The following is a 19,563-nucleotide window of genomic DNA, read 5'->3' on the forward strand; positions in this document are numbered from 1 at the left end:
TTCCCACCCTATTTGACTCAGCAGATATAGGACACTATCTCTTAGCCCAAGAATAGTCATTGCACCATCATCAGCATAAAAACTTGGGTGCATCTCTCTCTCAGCTAGTTCTTCAAATTTTTGTCTCTGAGCTCTCCCTCTGAATTTGATACCCATGCGATCAATATGTGGTTAGTGTTAGCTAAAGAAAAGAAAAACAAGAATTTAGTCAGGGTTTGGCCAGATGCCGAAAGAAGAAAAGAAGAAAAATTTAATTAAAATAAAGAATATGAAGAATGAAAACTGAATAAAATCAAAAAGAATAATAATAAAAAAATATATAAAATTTTGTGGGTTGTCTCCCACGAAGCGCTTTGTTTAATGTCGCAAGCTCGACATAAAACTATTAAATGTTAATCTATTAATTTTGGAGACAATACGTCTAAGTGCAGGACTTGCGAGTCTTCATTGTTTTCATCATAGTGATAATGTTTTAGACGCTGCCCGTTTACGATAAATGATTCAATAGATTTTCCTTTAATTTCTACAGCTCCACTGGGAAAGACATTAGTGACTTGGAAAGGGCCAGACCATCTAGAGCATAGCTTTCCTGGGAATAACTTAAGTCTAGAGTTGAACAAAATGACTACATCGCCTTGTTTGAAAGTTTTTCTTGATATGCGTTTATCATGCCATTTTTTCGTTCTTTCCTTGTAGATTCTGGCATTTTCGTATGCGTCTTGTCTAAGTTCCTCTAATTCGTTTATGTCAAGAATTCGCTTTTCACCGGCGACCTTATAGTTTAAATTTAAATTTTTAATACCCCAATAGGCCTTATGTTCTAACTCTACCGGGAGGTGGCAAGATTTACCATAGATAAGCTTAAATGGGGTTGTTCCTATGGGAGTTTTGTAGGCGGTTCGGTATGCCCATAAAGCTTCGGGTAATTTTGATGACCAGTCTTTCCTCGATGTAGCGACTGTTTTTTCCAATATTTGTTTAATTTCTCTATTAGACACTTCCACTTCTCCACTAGTTTGAGGATGATAAGGTGTTGCTACTTGATGTTTTACACCATACTTAAACAGTAATTTTTCGAGTATCTTAGATATGAAATGCGATCCACCGTCACTGACTACTATTCTTGGGACACCAAATCTTGGAAAGATTATATTCTTGAAGAGTTTAATTACTACCCGTGTGTCGTTTGTTGGAGAAGCTATAGCCTCAATCCATTTTGATACGTAGTCAACCGCTACGAGTATGTACTTGTTACCGAAAGAGGGTGGAAAAGGTCCCATGAAATCTATTCCCCACACATCAAAAATTTCTACTTCCAAAATGCCTTTTTGTGGCATCTCGTCACGTCTAGATGTGTTTCCTGTGCGTTGACACCTATCGCATTTCTTGACAGCAGCATGCACATCCTTCCATATGTTTGGCCAATAAAGACCGGCTTGTAGGATTTTGGAGCAGGTTTTGGATGTACTTGCGTGTCCACCGTAAGGAGCGGAATGACAATGTTGGATTATACTTTCTACCTCTTCTTCAGGTATACAGCGACGGAAAATACCATCGGGGCCTCTTTTGAAAAGTAAAGGGTCGTCCCAGTAATAATGTTTTATGTCATGGAAGAATCGTTTCTTTTGTTGGTATGATAAATCAAGTGGAACCACTCTGGCGGCTAAATAATTGACAAAATCGGCATACCATGGTGTAACGCATACAGCCAAGGTGGTCTCTACCTGTTCATCAACTCTATTTTCTTCCAAATTAGCTATAACTTTATCGTACGAGAAATCATCGTTGATCGATGTTCTTTCCGGTTCCAGGTTTTCAAGTCTAGAGAGGTGATCTGCTACTACGTTTTCAGTTCCTTTTTTATCTTTGATTTCCAAATAGAATTCTTGTAGCAACAAGATCCACCTTAGGAGTCTAGGTTTAGCATCCTTTTTTGTTAAGAGGTACTTAATGGCAGCGTGATCAGTGTAAACGATTATTTTAGCTCCGACCAAGTAGGAACGAAATTTATCTAGTGCAAATACTACTGCTAAAAGTTCTTTCTCGGTCGTGGCGTAATTCATTTGTGCTTCATCTAGAGTTCTACTCGCATAATATATGACGTGAAGTTTTTTATCCTTTCGTTGTCCTAGAACAGCGCCTACGGCGTAGTCACTTGCGTCACACATTATTTCGAATGGTTCATTCCAATCCGGGGTCTGCATTATGGGCACGGAGATCAATGCTTGTTTAAGTGTTTGAAATGCTTCTAAACATTTATTGTCGAAGATGAATTCAGCATCTTTCATTAATAATCCGGTTAAAGGTTAAGTTATTTTAGAGAAATCTTTAATGAATCTTCGGTAAAAATCGGCATGTCCTAAGAAGCTTCGTATTTCTCTGACAGTTTTCGGAGGTTGAAGGTTTTCGATTACTTCTATTTTAGCTTTGTCTACTTCAATTCCTCTATTTGATATGATGTGTCCTAAAACAATTCCTTCTTGTGCCATAAAGTGACATTTTTCCCAATTAAATACTAGGTTTACTTTTACGCATCGTTCTAGGACTCTTTCTAGGTTTTCAAGGCATTCTTCGAAACTTTGTCCGCATATGGAAAAGTCATCCATAAAGACTTCCATGATGTTTTCGAGAAAATCGGCGAATATTGCCATCATGCACCTTTGGAAGGTTGCAGGAGCATTGCACAAGCCAAACGACATTCTTCGATAAGCCAAGGTACCAAAGGGACATGTGAACGTTGTCTTTTCTTGGTCATCAGGATGAATTGGTATTTAAAAGAAGCCTGAGTAACCGTCTAGATAGCAGAAATGAGAATGCTTGGCTAATCGTTCTAACATTTGGTGTATGAATGGTAAAGGAAAATGATCTTTTCGGGTTGCTTTGTTTAGCTTCCTATAGTCAATGCACATTCTCCATCCCGACTCAATTCGTTTGGTTATAGTTTCTCCTTTTTCATTTTCGATCACTGTTATACCTCCTTTCTTTGGTACTACGTGTACATGACTAACCCATTTGCTATCAGATATAGGATATATGATACCTGCCTCTAATAACTTCGTTACTTCCTTCTTCACTACCTCACTCAGGATCGGGTTTAGTCTCCTCTGATGTTCCCTAGAAGTTTTACATTCTTCTTCTAGCATGATGCGGTGCATACAAATAGAAGGACTTATCCCTTTAAGATCGGTGATGTTGTATCCTAGTGCGGTTGGATATTTTCTTAAGATATGTAGGAGTTTTTCGGTTTCAAGTTTTCCTAGGTCTGCATTGACTATCACTGGTCGTTCAAGTTCAGAGTCTAGGAATTCATATCTCAGATTTTTGGGAAGTGTTTTCAGGTCGAGGGTTGGTTTCTTAAGGCATTACGTAGGATCCGATGTTATTGCTAAACATTGGTTCAGTTTGTCTTCTACACGATAATCAGATAAATCATCATTTTCTAATTCTGTTTCTTTTATGCATTCGTCGATGATATCCATGAAGTAACATGTGTCTTCTATTGCAGGTGCTTTCAAAAATTTGGAAAGAATGAACTCAATTTTCTCTTCTCCTATTTCGAAAGTGAGTCGTCCTCACTTTACGTTTATGATAGCACCGGCAGTTGCTAAGAATGGTCTTCCCAATATAATGGGGGTAACTTCATCTTCTCTTATGTCCATAATTATAAAATCGGTGGGAATGTAGAATTGACCTATGCGTACGGGAATGTTTTCAAGAATTCCTACGGGATATCTAACGGAACGATCTGCTAATTGCACATACATTTTAGTTGGTCTTAATTCTCCCATTTCAAGTCTCTTGCATATGGACAAGGGCATAACACTGATACCGGCTCCTAAATCGCATAAAGCTTTGTCTATGACAAATCTTCCTATGTGACAGGGTATAGAGAAACTACCAGGATCTTTAAGTTTAGGAGGCATATTTTGGATTATTGCGCTACACTCAGCAGTGAGTGTAACGGTTTTTGCTATCTTCAAGTTTCCTTTTATTAGATAAAATTTCTTTTAAGAACTTAGCATATGAAGGCATCTGCGTAATAGCTTCTGTAAAAGGAATCGTGATGTTTAATTGTTTCAGTAGGTCAACAAATTTCTTAAATTGGCCCGCGTCTTTGGTTTTAATTAGCCTTTGAGGGTAAGGGATAGGTGGTTTGTAAGGCGGAGGAGGTACATAAGGTTCTTTGTTTTCTATGGTTTATTTATTACTCTCTTCCTTTTCCTTAGGTCTACCTTCTTCCTCAGTTGACTTTTTAGAGTTTTGGTTCTCAATCCTTGGGTCAGACGGTCCTTCTACCTCTGTTCCACTTCTTAGTATAATTGCATGAGCGTGGCCTTTCGGATTAGGTTGGGGTTGTCCAGGAAATGTACCAGTTGGGGCAGCAGTAGGCGCTTGTTGTTGAGCTACTTGCGAGATTTGTGTTTCCAACATTTTGTTATGGGTAGCCAGGGCATCTACTTTACTTGCTAGTTGTTTAATCTGTTCACTAGTGTGTACATTCTGGTTTAAGAATTCTTTATTGGTTTGCTGTTGAGAAGCTATGAAGTTCTCCATCATGATTTCCAAATTGGATTTCCTAGGAACGTTATTGTTAGGTGTAGATGGGGTCGCCTTTTGATATCTAGGAGGTATAGCTGGGGCTTGACTGGGAACTTGACCTGGTGCGTATAAAGCATTATTACTTTTATATGAAAAATTAGGATGGTTCTTCCAGTTTGAGTTATAGGTATGCGAGTAGGGATTTCCTTGAGCATAGTTCACCTACTCTGCTTGGATTCCTGTTAGGAGTTGACAATCTGTAGGGGTGTGGCCTTGAATTCCACAGACTTCGCAATTTTGAGTTACGGCAACCACGGTGGCTGGAGGTGACACTAGTACAAAAAGAATAATATAATTTGTAAATTTACACCCGTTTTACAAAAAACGGGTGTAAAAAGCAAATGCGGTGGCAGTTTTGTAAATAAAGTCTTATTTTGAATTTTAGTACGTAACAATAGACACCCTATTTTTAAATAACGGGTGTAAATTCAAATATTATTTATTATCAACTCTATATTACACCTGATATTCAAAAAAAGGGTGTAAATTTAAAAATAAAAATAAAATATTCGTGCCTTAAACAAAATCCATTTCAGGTTCGGTTCATTTCTCATTTTTCTATCTCAATTTTTCAACTTTACTATCATTTCTTAGCTTAGGTCCTAATTTCGTTTTCTGAACCCTTGATCTGATTTATGTCCGCATCTACTTAGATTTAAAGTCATCAAATTTACGTTCTTATGTGAATTATTGAAAAATATGTTTTTTTTATAGCATTTTGGGTAGATTTGTTGGTGTTGTTTATTATCCTAACTAACCTTTCATTGTCTGATTCCGGATTTGTTTGCATGTTACAGGAACCGTGTTGTATTGTGTTGTGTTGTATTGTGTAACTCTGGTACTGTAGTGTATTGTGATTGGTGTAAAAGTTGTCAGTATAATAGAGAGTATTTGTACCGTTTTGAAGTTGCAATCAATGGACAATCACGTGGGTCAAGATTCATTTGATAAGTCTAGGGTTTTAAATGTGAAGCCATTGAGGACTCTTGTTCCTGTGTTCCCTTCACCATCTAATCCTTCTTCGTCTTCAACTCCACAAGGTGGTGCTCCTTTTGTTTGTGCTTCTCCTGCCGGTCCTTTCCCCACTGGTGTCGCGCCCTTTTACCCTTTCTTTGTATCGCCCGAATCTCAGAGGCTTTCCGAACAGAATGCACCGACCCCGCAACGTGCTACACCGATATCTACTGCAGTTCCGATTAATTCATTCAAGACTCCAACTTCGGCGACGAATGGAGATGTTGGTTCGTCACGGAGGACTAGCCGGAATCGCGCTGCACATATCACAGAGGAAGAAGGCTACAACAATACTGAGATGAATGAACTTGATGTAGAAGATGGAATTGGGAATGGGAGTTCAAAGCGCAAGAAGAGGGGAAGGGCAAAGCGTGCTAGTGCTGGTCCTGTTACGGGTGTTAGTGGTGTGGTTCCTGTTGATGTTGATCTGGATGTGGTGGCTAATGATATTCTTCAATCAATTAACCCCATGGTTTTTGATGTCATAAATCATCCGGATGGTAGCAGGGACTCAGTTTTATTTACACTTATGATATATGAAGTGATGCGAAGAAAGCTTGGACAAATTGAAGAGTCGACTAAGGAAGCTCATACTGGAGCTAAGCGGCCTGATTTGAAGGCAGGCACGGTTATGATGACCAAAGGGGTTAGGAGTAACGGCAAGAAAAGGATTGGAATTGTGCCTGGTGTTGAGATTGGGGATATTTTCTTTTTCCGATTTGAGTTGTGCTTAGTGGGATTACATGCACCTTCTATGGCTGGAATCGATTATTTGGGTTCCAAAGCAAGTCAAGAGGAAGAGCCATTGGCTGTTAGTATTGTCTCGTCTGGAGGGTATGAAGATAATACTGACGATGGGGATGTGCTGATTTACAGTGGCCAAGGTGGAGTTAATCGCGAGAAGGGAGCAAGTGATCAAAAACTAGAAAGGGGTAATCTTGCATTGGAGAAGAGCATGCATAGAGGTAATGATGTGAGAGTAATTAGAGGTTTGAAGGATGTAATGCATCCATCAGGGAAGGTATATGTCTATGATGGTATTTACAAGATTCAGGATTCATGGGTTGAGAAAGCAAAGTCCGGTTTTAATGTATTCAAGTATAAATTAGTAAGGATGCCCGGACAGCCTGAAGCATATGCAACATGGAAATCCATTCAACAATGGACCGATAAGTCGGCTCCAAGAACCGGGGTTATATTGCCTGATCTTACTTCTGGGGCTGAAAAAGTGCCTGTTTGTCTTGTGAACGATGTTGATAACGAGAAGGGCCCTGCATATTTCACTTATATTCCTACTCTCAAGAATTCGAAAGCAATTGCTCCTGTGGAACCTGCTGCTGGATGTTCTTGTGTTGGTGGATGTCAACCTGGAAATTACAACTGTTCCTGCATTCAAAAGAATGGAGGTTTACTTCCGTATTCTGTAGCTGGGTTAGTCGCGGATCTAAAATCCGTGATACATGAGTGTGGTCCTTCTTGTCAGTGCCCCCTACTTGCCGAAACCGGGTTTCCCAAGTTGGCCTGAAATTTCGTTTGGAGGTGTTCAGAACCAAGAATAAAGGTTGGGGTCTAAGATCGTGGGATGCTATTCGAGCTGGAACTTTTATATGTGAGTATGCAGGGGAAGTCATAGACAGTGCTAGAGCAGAGATGCTTGGTGGTGAGAATGAAGACGAGTACATTTTTGATTCTACTCGCATCTATCAGCAGCTGGATGTTTTTCCTGCTGACATTGAAGCTCCGAAGATCCCATCCCCGCTTTATGTAACGGCAAAAAATGAAGGAAATGTTGCTCGGTTTATGAACCATAGCTGCTCTCCAAATGTGTTGTGGCGTCCGATTGTACGCGAAAATAAGCATGAATCAGATCTCCACATTGCTTTCTTTGCAATTAGACACATCCCTCCTATGGTGGAGTTAACTTATGATTATGGGATAAACCTTCCTCTCAAAGCTGGTCAAAGGAAAAAGAAATGCTTATGTGGATCTGTGAAATGCAGGGGTTACTTTTGTTAATTGTCTGGCGAGTTTTGGACGAGGTGGCCCCTTAATAATTGTACTTATGGATAAGGTATGTTTCCATTTTTTGAAACTACCTTCTTATATATACTAAATGATTCTTTCTTATTCTCAGGTCCTCTCTTTACTGTGTTGTTTATTTATATCAGTGGCTATTTTTGTAACTTGGCTAACTTTTAAACAGAAGCAAAACAATTATATTGCTACTATCTCTTTCACTATTATTGGAATATTGTCTTCCCTTTTATCATTGCTTAACGAGTTTCTTACGGTTGGTAAGATGCTAGAATTTACTGATTGAGAATTCAGAATTTATGTTTATGTGAAGATAACTGTAAGGTTATAGTGGATATTAGTTTTAATGATTTTATGTATCAAATATAATTAATATTTGTTTCAAAAATTTAGATATCTACATCGCATGTGTATCTCCAAGAATTTCAACAAACTATTTGGGTTTCTCGATCCAAATAGGATACTAGTTCACACAAAACCGGCCGAAGTTATTCAAACATACATACAAAATAAGTTGGATGGAGAGCCAAAAAAATGTTATTTAGGACCATTGCTAAATAGGTAAGTACATGTTTCCTTCAAGGTTTTATCGTTTTTCATATGTTATTTTGTAATATTTAAATTTTATTGATTCTAACACTTTTTTTTTGTAAATTTACAGCAATCACTGGCAATTGTTTGTCATTTGTCCTGAAGATAATATTATTTTTTGGTTTTGTTCATTAAACAGATCTCCTAAGAAAAATATTAAGGTCATATTGGAGGGGTAAGAAGCCTAAATAGAGAGATATCATTTATACTAAATTTTTGTACACATAGTCTTTATATTTATAACTTACTTCGTTGACAACTCTTTTATCAGAGCTCTAGAAGGTTATCATTTATTAAGAGGTATTAAGAAGAAGAAGCCTAATTGGAAGAATATTATGGTAAGATTTGTTTTACTATATTGTCGTTTCTTGGAATACTGGTGTGTTGGCTTGATTTTTTAGTTCTTGAAAGATACCATTTATAAAGAGGTATTAAATGCCCATATATCTTGATTATTTATATTATTATAAATGAGATAAAGAAAAAGAAAATTCCGATTTTATAATTGCAAGTGATATATTTGTAAGTTATCATTATAAACATGTAGTATATTTATTACTGAATTGCACTTATGGTGATAAAATTATAGTTGTACATGCTCTGAACCAACTAAAATTGTATGTGTTTCTATGTCGAGTGAAGAAAGTTAGTGTTGGTACAAATTTTGTGAAAAAGGAAAAAAGTTTGTGATGTTGTTGTTTTTGGTGGCTTTAATGTAACTAGGAGTTTATATGCAGGGGCATCAACAAGATAACGGATGGGCATGTGGATATTATGTCATGAAAAATATGTTTGACATTATTGATGCTTGTATTGTTGAAAGATTCAATGAGGTATTTTATATTACATATATTTAATGAAAAACATGTAAATTATTGTTTTAACATGTAGTTGTTTAATTTATTATATGTTTGAACTTGCAGATATTCACAGACACCTCATCATATGAAAAAGAGTCAATTGATCACATCCGACAACTTTGGGCTCAATTCTTTTTGCAAAAGGTTGAAGAGCAAGAGAACCAGGAAAAGAAAGATTTAATGACAAAACAGAAGCGATTAAAAAAAACTTATATATAGATATATTTTTGTTCCATGAATGATTTATTGGTACAAGTTACATGAACAAAGTGGTTGAATTTTTTTCTTACATGAATACAATTTTTGTTGATGTATGACTTGGTGCAAGATTCTAAAGATTAGAGAAATGTTTGTTTTGGTTATTTTTGTTTTTTATTGAATATCCAGGAATATATAAAAATATTTGGTTTAATGAAATTTCAAATAAAATATTTTTAAAAAAATTGAGATATTTTACACCCTTCATACACAAAATAGGGTGTAAATGTGTTAAAATTAAATGTAATTATAAGATATTTTACATTTGATATATCAAAAATAGGGTGTAAATATTTGTCATTTTACACCCGTTTGAATTATAATAGGGTGTAAATTCGTTTAACTTCAATGTATGTAGGTGACAATTTACACCCGTTTTATATTAAATAGGGTGTAAATGTCCTAAAATTCAATGTATATATCTACCAATTACACCTTTTTTTTATCTAAAACAGGGTGTAATAGGTGACAATTTACACCCGTTTTATATTAAATAGGGTGTAAATGTCTTAAAATTTAATGTATATATCTACCAATTACACCCTTTTTTTAAATCTAAAATAGGGTGTAATATATTCTCTTTTTACACCCGTTTTAAAACGGGTGTAAATTCTTCATACATATCTCACCCTTTGAATTTACACCCTATCATAACGGGTGTAATATGTATAAAAAACGGGTGTAAAATCTTCTTTCTGCACTAGTGTGATACATTTAAACTTTCAATTTTCTGGGCAAGAGCATCCACTTTTGCATTAACATGATCAAGGCTACTTATCTCGTACATGCCCCTTTTGTTTGAGGTTTTTCTACCATTGTTCGGTCGCTTCCCCACTGATAATGGTTTTGGGCCATGCTCTCGATAAGTTGATAAGCGTCAGCGTAAGGTTTATCCATAAGCGCACCACCTGCGGCGGCGTCTATTGTCAACCTTGTGTTGTACAAGAGACCATTATAGAAGGTATGAATTACTAACCAGTCCTCTAAACCATGGTGTGGGCAAAGTCTCATCATGTCTTTGTATCTTTCCCATGCTTCGAAAAGAGACTCGTTATCTTTCTGCTTAAATCCATTTATCTGGGCTCTTATCAGAGCTGTTTTGCTTGGAGGAAAATATCGGGCGAGAAAGACTTTCTTCAACTCATTCCATGTGGTGACTGAGTTGGAGGGAAGAGACTGAAGCCATCTTCTAGCTTTATCTCTTAACGAGAAAGGAAAGAGACGAAGTCGAATTGCCTCTGAAGTGACACCATTAGCTTTAACAGTATCAGCGTATTGGACAAATACGGATAAATGAAGGTTTGGATCCTCGGTAGGATTTCCAGAAAATTGGTTCTGTTGCACTGCCTGCAACAGCGAAGGTTTAAGTTCGAAGTTGTTTGCTTCGATTGCGGGTGGAGCAATACTAGAATGCGGCTCATCTTGCGATGGAGCAGCGTAATCTCGAAGAGCACGAGCTGGTTCTGCCATCTCGGGTATCGGCGAAGGAAGGAGATTTTTGAGATCAGGAATTTCGATTGGAGGAAGATTGTTTGCAACACGATACTCCCGAATTCGTCGTAAGACTCAGAGATATCGTTCAACATCGTTGATTCGTAAGTAGTACGGTTCGCCTTGTGAGCGAGTGTGTGGCATACAAATCAACGAAAGACAAAGGAAAAATAAAAATTGCCTTAGTCTCTACAGCGTAACAGAAGAGTTACGATATCGACTAAATAAAAGTCCCCAGCAACGGCGCCAAAAACTTGATCGCGACTTTATGAGTCTATTGGGGTATTAACTGCAAGTGCACAGTCTAATCGCGTAGTTTTAAAAGATATCGATCCCACAGGGACTTAATGAATCGATATACCGTTTTTCTAAGGTTACTTCGTAAAGCTAAGGAGGATCTAGATTAAAGCTAAGGGGGAAAAGTAAAACTAAAATTGGATCTAGATTAAATATCAAATAACGCGGATATCAGTATGTAGTTCGTCGTAATTAGGGAATCAAATCTTCGTTGGTTTCTTAGTTGTAAAATAAGTCTTTTTAGTAGACACTATTAATTAAAAGTCTTTTCTCAAACTCTCGCTCTGTTGAATCAGACTATGACTTTATATTAACGTACGCTCTTACTATTTAGTTAAATCTAAAATCCCTTTTTGAAAACAATAGAATCTATAGAAACTCTTTTTAAGAAAATACTAACCATTTAAACGCCCTCGTCTCAAACTCTCGCTCTGTTGACTTAGACTATATGATGAAACTTAAATGCTTAACTCTCGTCCTCACATTTAACCTTTAAAAATAATTTTTGAAAATGATTAGGATTTAATTAACTTTAAAAATTGCTTTTGCCCTGATTTAAAGTTAATGTTCAATTTACAATGTCTAGTTAAAAGCTCAAACTGTCGTTCTATTGATTTTAACTTCTTTATGTCTTTTACTCTCGTACAAAAACTTTGGTATTAACTCTGTAAATTGAGACCATAAAAAGAGTGACTAAATTTTGAAACAAATTTAAACCAACTAGTTTTGATTCCTTTATTCCGCTTACTTTACATACCAATATCTAAATTAATTAGCCGGACATGACAAACACGCATAAACAATAATCATGCATAATTATAGCCATATCAAACAGACAATATATATAAACAGCAGCACAGAGCATATGTAAATTAAAACAATAACTCAATTAATTAATGAACCTGGTAAATTACTAGAAATCTTGGTTTTGTTCCTAGCTTCGATGTTCGAACACCCCACCACAAGTCGGTTGGATTTGTTCTTCACAATTCTTGAGCAGACAGCTAAATAAAACAAGGAAATAAAAATACTGTGATCTGACGTAAGGTTAGATTCAGTGAAAAGTACACAATAGTTTCCGATGTAGAAACTATTGTGAGAAAATAAATTGAATGCTTAGTAAATTAAGCTAGCAAAGAAAATAAAATGCTGAAGAAAATGGAATGCTGAAAAAAATATATTGCTGTAAAACTATTGCACGGCGTGGAGAGATACGGCAGAGAGAGGACAACTTCAATTGGATCCCTTGAGGTCTATTTATATTCCTCCATAAAGTAACCGTTTCCCAAAAGTTCCTTCAGGATGGTTTCTAACGCGTCAACGAGTCAAGCAGAGAAATAGGGGAGAAGTGCTTCCGTTACACGCGTCAAAGGCAGAAAAATAGGAGTGGGGGTGTGACGTCCGTCACACCATGTGTTACGCTCGTAACACTAAGTAGAGGGGCGTGACGCTCGTCACATAAGTGTGGCGGTCGTCACAGGCCATTTTCCTTATAGTTGGCGTGGGCTGGGCTTTAGTGAAATGCTTTTCCTAGAGAATCCTCTTTTTGCACCCCTTTTCTTTCCTTTTCACATATGCTTCAGTTCATGTTACCTGAAATAAATAATAATAGAATACCAAGTAATATCGAATAATATAAAATAAATCGAATCAAATAACACTATAATTTAATTAAATCAAGTCCAAAAATGTGATATTATTTCTTGTTATCAAACTCCCCCATACTTAGACTTTTGCTTGTCCTCAAGCAAGATACAATGTAGAGATTGATTTAAAATATTAGCCAGATGAAATTTCCAAACACACATCAATTCCTACTAGGTTGCAAGTAAATCTCGTTTAGGAATATATTCTGGGATTAGTGAGAAACACATGTGTAGAAAACTGAATTAGTTAATTCAGGCATATATTCTGGGATTAGTGAGGATATTTGGTGAATATCCTAACTTCTTTGTGGAGGTCTTAAAGACTCAATTAGAATAGACAGTTTCTAAATATGGAGATTTATATGGAGATATTTTAGGAACTAAAAGATTGAAGACCTTGATTGTAGCAGAAGTTTTCTGCTGACTTTGTAACAGCAAAGGAGAAGCTTGCTGCGATTTCTAAGGCCCAAATCTAGTTGGGTGTTTAGGTTATAAATAGCAGATTGTAACCTAGGTTTTGTGTGCCTCAAACAATGTAAAAAATTAGGGGTGTGTGTGAGGTAAACCTCCCAACCTGTGGGAAGGTTACCATGTGTTTCTCAGTGCTCAAAGCTGAGATTATTTGTAACTCAAAGCCTGTAGGTAAGAGTTGTTATGGTCTTGAACGAAGCTGTGAAGCAAGTTCAAATTTGTTTAGCATTACTTTCAAATTGTAGTGATAGGAATGGAAACTGGTGGTTTCTATCTAGGAGTTCCTAGGTATAGATTGCATTGGGTAGGGATTAAGTGAAGAGTTGTAAACGGGGGAGTTTAACTCTGAATTAATACTACTGATAGTGGATCTTCTTCCTGGCTTGGTATGCCCCCAGAGTAGTTGATGTTGCACCGAACTGGGTTAACAATTTCTTGTGTTTGTTTTTCCTTCTGCACGTTATAATCCTGTCTGTTATAACTCAGCATGTATTTCAGTCTGTTTATCAAGAGAATAACAGACCTGGTACATAGCTTACTATCTGAATGTCAAACCGGATGTTATGACATTCATCATTGACAGCATATACTGAATAATAGGCAAGTTGGTTTTCTGCTACAGTTCAGTATGTATCTCAGTCTGTTCTTCAGGAGGATAACAGACCTGGCATAAGGCTCATTGTGAAAATGTCAAACTGGATGTCTTGACATTTATTACTGTAAGCTGATACTGAAGTATAGACTGGTTGGTCTTTTACAGTACAACATTCAACACAGTCTGTTTTCAGGAACATAACAGACTTAGCATGTGGTATATGTTCTGGTCGTCAAACTGAATGTTGTGACATTCATTCCTAACAGCATATGCTAAATTGTAGGATGGTTAGTTTTTCTGTTTTAGTATTTTTCTCAGGCTATTCTTCAGGAATCCAACAGCTGAGCTAAAATCCAGGAAACTAACAACTGAGCTACAATTAATGAACCTAACAAATAGCCTATTTGTTAGCACCCTAATATGTGGAAATTAGGTTAACTTGTTTAACCTTTATTTTAGGAAATACAAGTACAAGGCCAGCAAATTGTAATACTGTAACAGGTGATGTTCAAATCACTATTGAGACATCATGTTGATAACTGTGTAGGCATAACATGAGCTAGTGCTATGTTTGATCTCTGCTGAGTCTTTGTGCCAGATGGACAGGACATGGTGTTCTTCCATTCTATGGTAATATAGTAGCAGATGTCGTGACATCTGTGAATGAGTGCACATTAGTACTGGGTGTTATTGTATAGCTATCTTGCTGTATTAGTAACAATGTTGGATCAGATGTCACGACTTGGAGTAGAACATCTGAACTCTGACTACACCAGAATTTCAATTGGTATCAGAGCAGGCGTCCTGTTCTGTTTCTGGATGAGATCCATGGGTGATACTTTCTGGTATCTTGCAAGGAGTTATGTTAGTACGGGTGTTGGAACCTGTGGAAGGTTCTGTGATTTCCCTAAATGGTCCCTTGAAGTAGGTGGATGGACTATTCATGACAGGAACTGTGTGCACCTATCTCTGGAGATTGGCAATTGGCATGTGTGTGGGACAGCTGTGCTAGTATTGAATCATATTCAAACTTGGAATGTTCTTGGAGGCTGATCTGGTGAAGTGTGTGTTCATAGGTTGAGTTGTATTATGATTTCCGCTGCATAATACCTGACAAAACTCAAACTCTGATGTAGTTTCCCCTCATGTGGATGAAAGGCTGTTGTATTCAAGATTTCATCATAATCTACTGAAGATGTCAAAGATACTTGAGTCTCCTCAAGTCCACTCATCATGGTAAGAATCACCTGATCACTTATTCTTTTACTCTCTTGGGTAGTGCATATGAAGACCTTGAAGACTTTCAAGGAGGGTTTGTTCCAAGGAGGTGGAACTAATGTTCTATGTGATGTTAGAACATGCTGTTCAACAAGTATACACCTACTGGTTGAAGAGCAGATGTTGTTAGGTGTCAAACAAAGGGATACTTTTGTTTGGAACCTACTTTTGACCTGGAAGAGGAGACATCTGTGTGTGCTAAGTTGACAAGGGTAGGGTCAACTGTGTGTATGCTCAAGAATGTCACTTTTAGAAGTCTGATCTCTAGAAGTGGAGCTGGTTAAGATGTGACATTGTGTAATTCCTGCTGTTTGTCTTATTCCTGTAGATTGATCAAGGTTGGATAATTGTTCCCTGAAATACTATGTTGTGTTGGAAGACAAGTTTTCTGGATGTTAGAAGTCAATAATGGGGTAACCTGACTGCTATTTCATTTAAGAGGATTGGGACCATGAATCTTGTTATTCAAACACCACACTCAGATGTGGCAGTTCCTTCAAGGAGTGAGAATATGAAGATTCAGAGGTTGGTTGAGGTAGTATGCTCTGGAAATGCATATCTAATATTGACTGGTGCTGTTTTTGTTTTCACTAGTACTTATGGTCAGCTAGAGTCTGATTGGTGTGATTGGAGTATGTATAGGTATAACTCATAGAGTTAGTTGCCACTGGTAGGGATGGTGTATGTCATGTTGAGACATTTGTGTACAATACATGGAGATTGGTGTGAAGTTTCCATGATTGTTAATTTGAGGGGGAGTTTCGGTTAACCGCCTCACGTTTGGTCAGCCTAGGGTCTGGTTGGCGGTTGAACTGTGTCACATGGGTTCTGGTTGTTGTGTGACACATTTGTAAGGAAGGATTCATCTCTCTCATTCCTAAGGGTGAATCAAATCTGGAAAGATTCTCAAAACCGTTGAGGTGCTTGCAAGCAGAAGATGTTGACACATGAAGAGTATTTTCAAAGTATTCTTGTGGTGGAAGTATCTGAAAGGATAATTGGGAAAGGATTTAAGATCAATGCCTACTTGTGCCAAGTACAAGTATTTAATTGATTATCCTTGGAGCTCAAGATAACTGATGTTCTTAAAGATGGTGGAACATCTCTTCCCCAAGACCCTGTCCAGAATCACAGGAAGGATAGTACATTGGTTTATGATCTATCACTTTGGTGGCAACAAAAGCATATGATCTCTGAAAAGGTTTCCTGGAAAGAAACATGTTCAACCTTGGTGTGTACAAGAAGAAGAAGACATCATAGTCTTGATGGTGGTTACTTGGATCAGTTTATTTCTGATCTAGGTAATGAGGTGCATTGGCTAATGCACACTGTGTAGTGAAGAACAAGTGGTTGCATTCTTGACATCATGGGAACAGGCTTACTTTAGGAAGTGGAATCCTTGGTATAGCTGAAGGGTTAGTCTCTAACTGGTCCTTCTGAAGACTCGTGCATCAGAGTGTCTGATGTCTTTGGAGAAGAAGCAGGGATTCATCAAGGTGTGAGCTTGGATGACTTAACTGCAAACCTGCAGGATGAAGGGTGTTTACTCAAACTTGGTTCCACAATCAAGTCTATGAGAGCGTTGAACTCTTGTTCTGTGTAGGGAGGAAGTCTTTTTCAAGTGGTAGAAGAAGGAGCTGAATTCAACAGCTAGATGTTAAAATACAATGTTGTGACATTTGGTTCAACATCAGAATCTTAGTTGGTGAAGTGGCACATCAACTTAAGATAGAAGGAGCTACAGAGTTGTAGATTGGGTACTTCAAAAAGATCGGTCTCATTGCAGTTCTTTGGAGTTGCTGGATGGAGAAGATGTTACATGTTCGTGCCTTAGAGAATCTAAGTTTTGTTTAACATGTAGCTTGAAGTTCAAGTCTCACTTGGAAGGTCAGAATATCTTTGGGAGAAGTCTGATAAACGTGGAAAGGCCAAAAAGTGGCATTTGACTTTTTCATATGAGGATTCATGGAGGAGGTAATCAACCAGGGGCATTTGGTCCATCTCAGAAGTGAGTTCGAAGAATCAAGATAATCAACATATGGCAGCTGATTATTCTTGAGGAAAGTCTGAGACAAATTACTTTTGAGCAGAAAAGTAGTAAGTTGAAGACAAAGGGAGGCGTTGTCTATTCATCTCTTGAAGCTTGTGGTGGGAGTTCTGAGCTATCTATGGAAGATCATCTCTTGTAATGGGATGAGGATGTATATGTCCAAATTTGTGTTTGGGTTCTTTTGGATCAAGCGTGTGACTCAGTGATATCTGAAGATTATCAGATGGTGTCCGTTGTAAAGGATGTCCTAACTAATGTTAGAACATTTTGTGAAGTGACTTTCTGTTCTGGTTAGAAGAGAGATTGACACAGAGTGTGGATGTGTTCAGCCAAGAAGGTTGAATAGAGGGAGTGCTCTTGAAGAAATGAAGATGCGTCTTATGTTCTCCATTCATCAAGTGGTTTGAGTTCTCTTTGAATCAGGAAGTATGTGAAGGTCCAACTTTGGGATGTTGGATATGTTCATGTGTAATCTCCAAGTTTCAAGAAGGAGGGTTGGTTGTTCATGACAGGGGGAGTTCTGTCTTTGCGCTACAAGTAATCATCAAGCTTGTGGTTTATGTGTTCTCAGATAACAAGGTATGGACCCTTGTTGGTAATTGGGATGATGTGATGTGTGTCAAGGCTGAGTGAGCATAAGAATGTCTGACCGAATGTCATGACATTGCCTTGGACAATATTGTTAGTTCCTTCTGAAACTCACAGTCATTAGGAAATATGGGTGTGGTGTAGTAGAATAAGCTCGAGTGTTACAGTTGTGTGGTACAAGGGGAGTAACCACCTACTGGTGTTTGTGAGTTTGGCTGTAGTGGTGCCAGATGTCAAGCTACCACTGGAGGCACGAAAGTGGTCTTAGGAAATGATGATAGGAAGAATACATGAAGAATGCAGGCAAAAGCCGTGTTGAATGTAAGACATCGCGTGCAACGTGTCTGACTGCATATATGGAATAGTCTCCATGCATTGGAACTGTTGTTTCGGAAAAGAAACAGTCAAGAGCTATAAAAGGTATTCAAAGATAGTCTGAGATTTTGTTGGTGATTCTCTGACTGTTTCTTAGCAAATATTAATGAATCTTGACCAAGCATTTATTCCTACCGTTAATTCCTAACCACGGTCTGGTCTATTTAAAGGATACATCAGCACTCCTCCTCTCAATAGAGCGACATTCCATTCTCTCTAAACCATGGGGTTTGTTAAGATTTGGGCATATTGCACCTGGATCTGGTTTTGCGAAGGTTTCATTTATAAATGTTTAGCTAAAAAGGGGGAGAGAAACACTGTATTGAGGATGTACCAGAAGCAAGCAAAATATGGTAGCGAGCAGAAGTTGGTTTCAGGCACAAAAGTCACTAACTGGATATACCATTTGTGACTTGTGATCTGAGTTAAGAGGACAGTTGTGTCTTGTGATATGAGTTACATTATCTATGTACTCAGCATTACATATTCTTCAGGAAGTTCTACTGTTGAGGGGAAGGGTTTTGATGCAACTGATTCTTGTACATCTACTTCCTCATGTACAACAACTTTGGTGTTCGTGGTGGTGCAGATAATGACAGAGAGGAAGTGCATACCATATTGGGATGTAGTGCCTAGTGTAACGTTTATTTGTTTTAGCTAAAATTTTCCGAAGGGGGAGATTGTTAATACCTTAGGATTGACATTAATTTTGTAAAACAAATAATGTAATCACCTCTGTTGTTTTAATATGTTGGGTTGAAGAAGTTCAGCATCTGGACCAACATGTCATGTACGATGTCACGACATCGTGACTGTGACATCACACATGTGTAGAAAACTGAATTAGTTAATTCAGGCATATATTCTGGGATTAGTGAGGATATTTGGTGAATATCCTAACTTCTTTGTGGAGGTCTTAAAGACTCAATCAGAATAGACAGTTTCTAAATATGGAGATTTATATGGAGATATTTTAGGAACTAAAAGATTGAAGACCTTGATTGTAGCAGAAGTTTTCTGCTGACTTTGTAACAGCAAAGGAGAAGCTTGCTGCGATTTCTAAGGCCCAAATCCAATGGGGTGTTTAGGTTATAAATAGCAAATTGTAACCTAGGTTTTGTGTGCCTCAAACAATGTAAAAAATTAGGGGTGTGTGTGAGGTAAACCTCCCAACCCATGGGAAGGTTACCATGTGTTTCTCAGTGCTCAAAGCTGAGATTATTTGTAACTCAAAGCCTGTAGGTAAGAGTTGTTATGGTCTTGAACGAAGCTGTGAAGCAAGTTCAAATTTGTTTAGCATTACTTTGAAATTGTAGTGATAGGAATGGAAACTGGTGGTTTCTATCTAGGAGTTCCTAGGTATAGATTGCATTGGGTAGGGATTAAGTGAAGAGTTGTAAACGGGGGAGTTTAACT

General features: G+C 37.6%; 2 protein-coding genes and 1 pseudogene across 2 annotated transcripts; all 3 read left to right on the plus strand.

Moving 5' to 3' along the window:
• Positions 1-5,515: 5,515 nt before the first annotated feature.
• LOC127127488 (histone-lysine N-methyltransferase, H3 lysine-9 specific SUVH1-like) lies at positions 5,516-7,856 on the plus strand. The gene is given in 2 exon segments (XM_051056682.1): positions 5,516-7,097; positions 7,100-7,856. Coding segments are annotated over 2 exon segments (2,112 nt in total). The 3' UTR covers positions 7,630-7,856.
• On the plus strand, positions 7,676-9,317 carry LOC127131132 (uncharacterized). The gene is made up of 8 exons (XM_051060068.1): positions 7,676-7,684; positions 7,817-7,903; positions 7,961-7,971; positions 8,041-8,208; positions 8,309-8,413; positions 8,510-8,576; positions 8,976-9,071; positions 9,162-9,317. Exons 1-8 carry the CDS (start codon positions 7,676-7,678, stop codon positions 9,315-9,317), a joined length of 699 nt encoding a protein of 232 aa, XP_050916025.1.
• A 1,024-nt stretch (positions 9,318-10,341) lies between these two features.
• On the plus strand, positions 10,342-10,441 carry LOC127133461 (uncharacterized; annotated as a pseudogene).
• The last annotated feature ends 9,122 nt before the right edge of the window (positions 10,442-19,563 follow it).

The sequence above is a fragment of the Lathyrus oleraceus genome, chromosome 3, assembly GCF_024323335.1.
Source record: "Lathyrus oleraceus cultivar Zhongwan6 chromosome 3, CAAS_Psat_ZW6_1.0, whole genome shotgun sequence".
NCBI lineage: Eukaryota > Viridiplantae > Streptophyta > Magnoliopsida > Fabales > Fabaceae > Lathyrus > Lathyrus oleraceus.

Coding starts and splice junctions, on each gene's coding strand:
- LOC127131132 (XM_051060068.1), top strand. Junction 8,209..8,308: donor TTAGGACCATTGCTAAATAG/GTAAGTACATGT, acceptor GTAAATTTACAG/CAATCACTGGCAATTGTTTG. Junction 8,577..8,975: donor CTAATTGGAAGAATATTATG/GTAAGATTTGTT, acceptor GTTTATATGCAG/GGGCATCAACAAGATAACGG.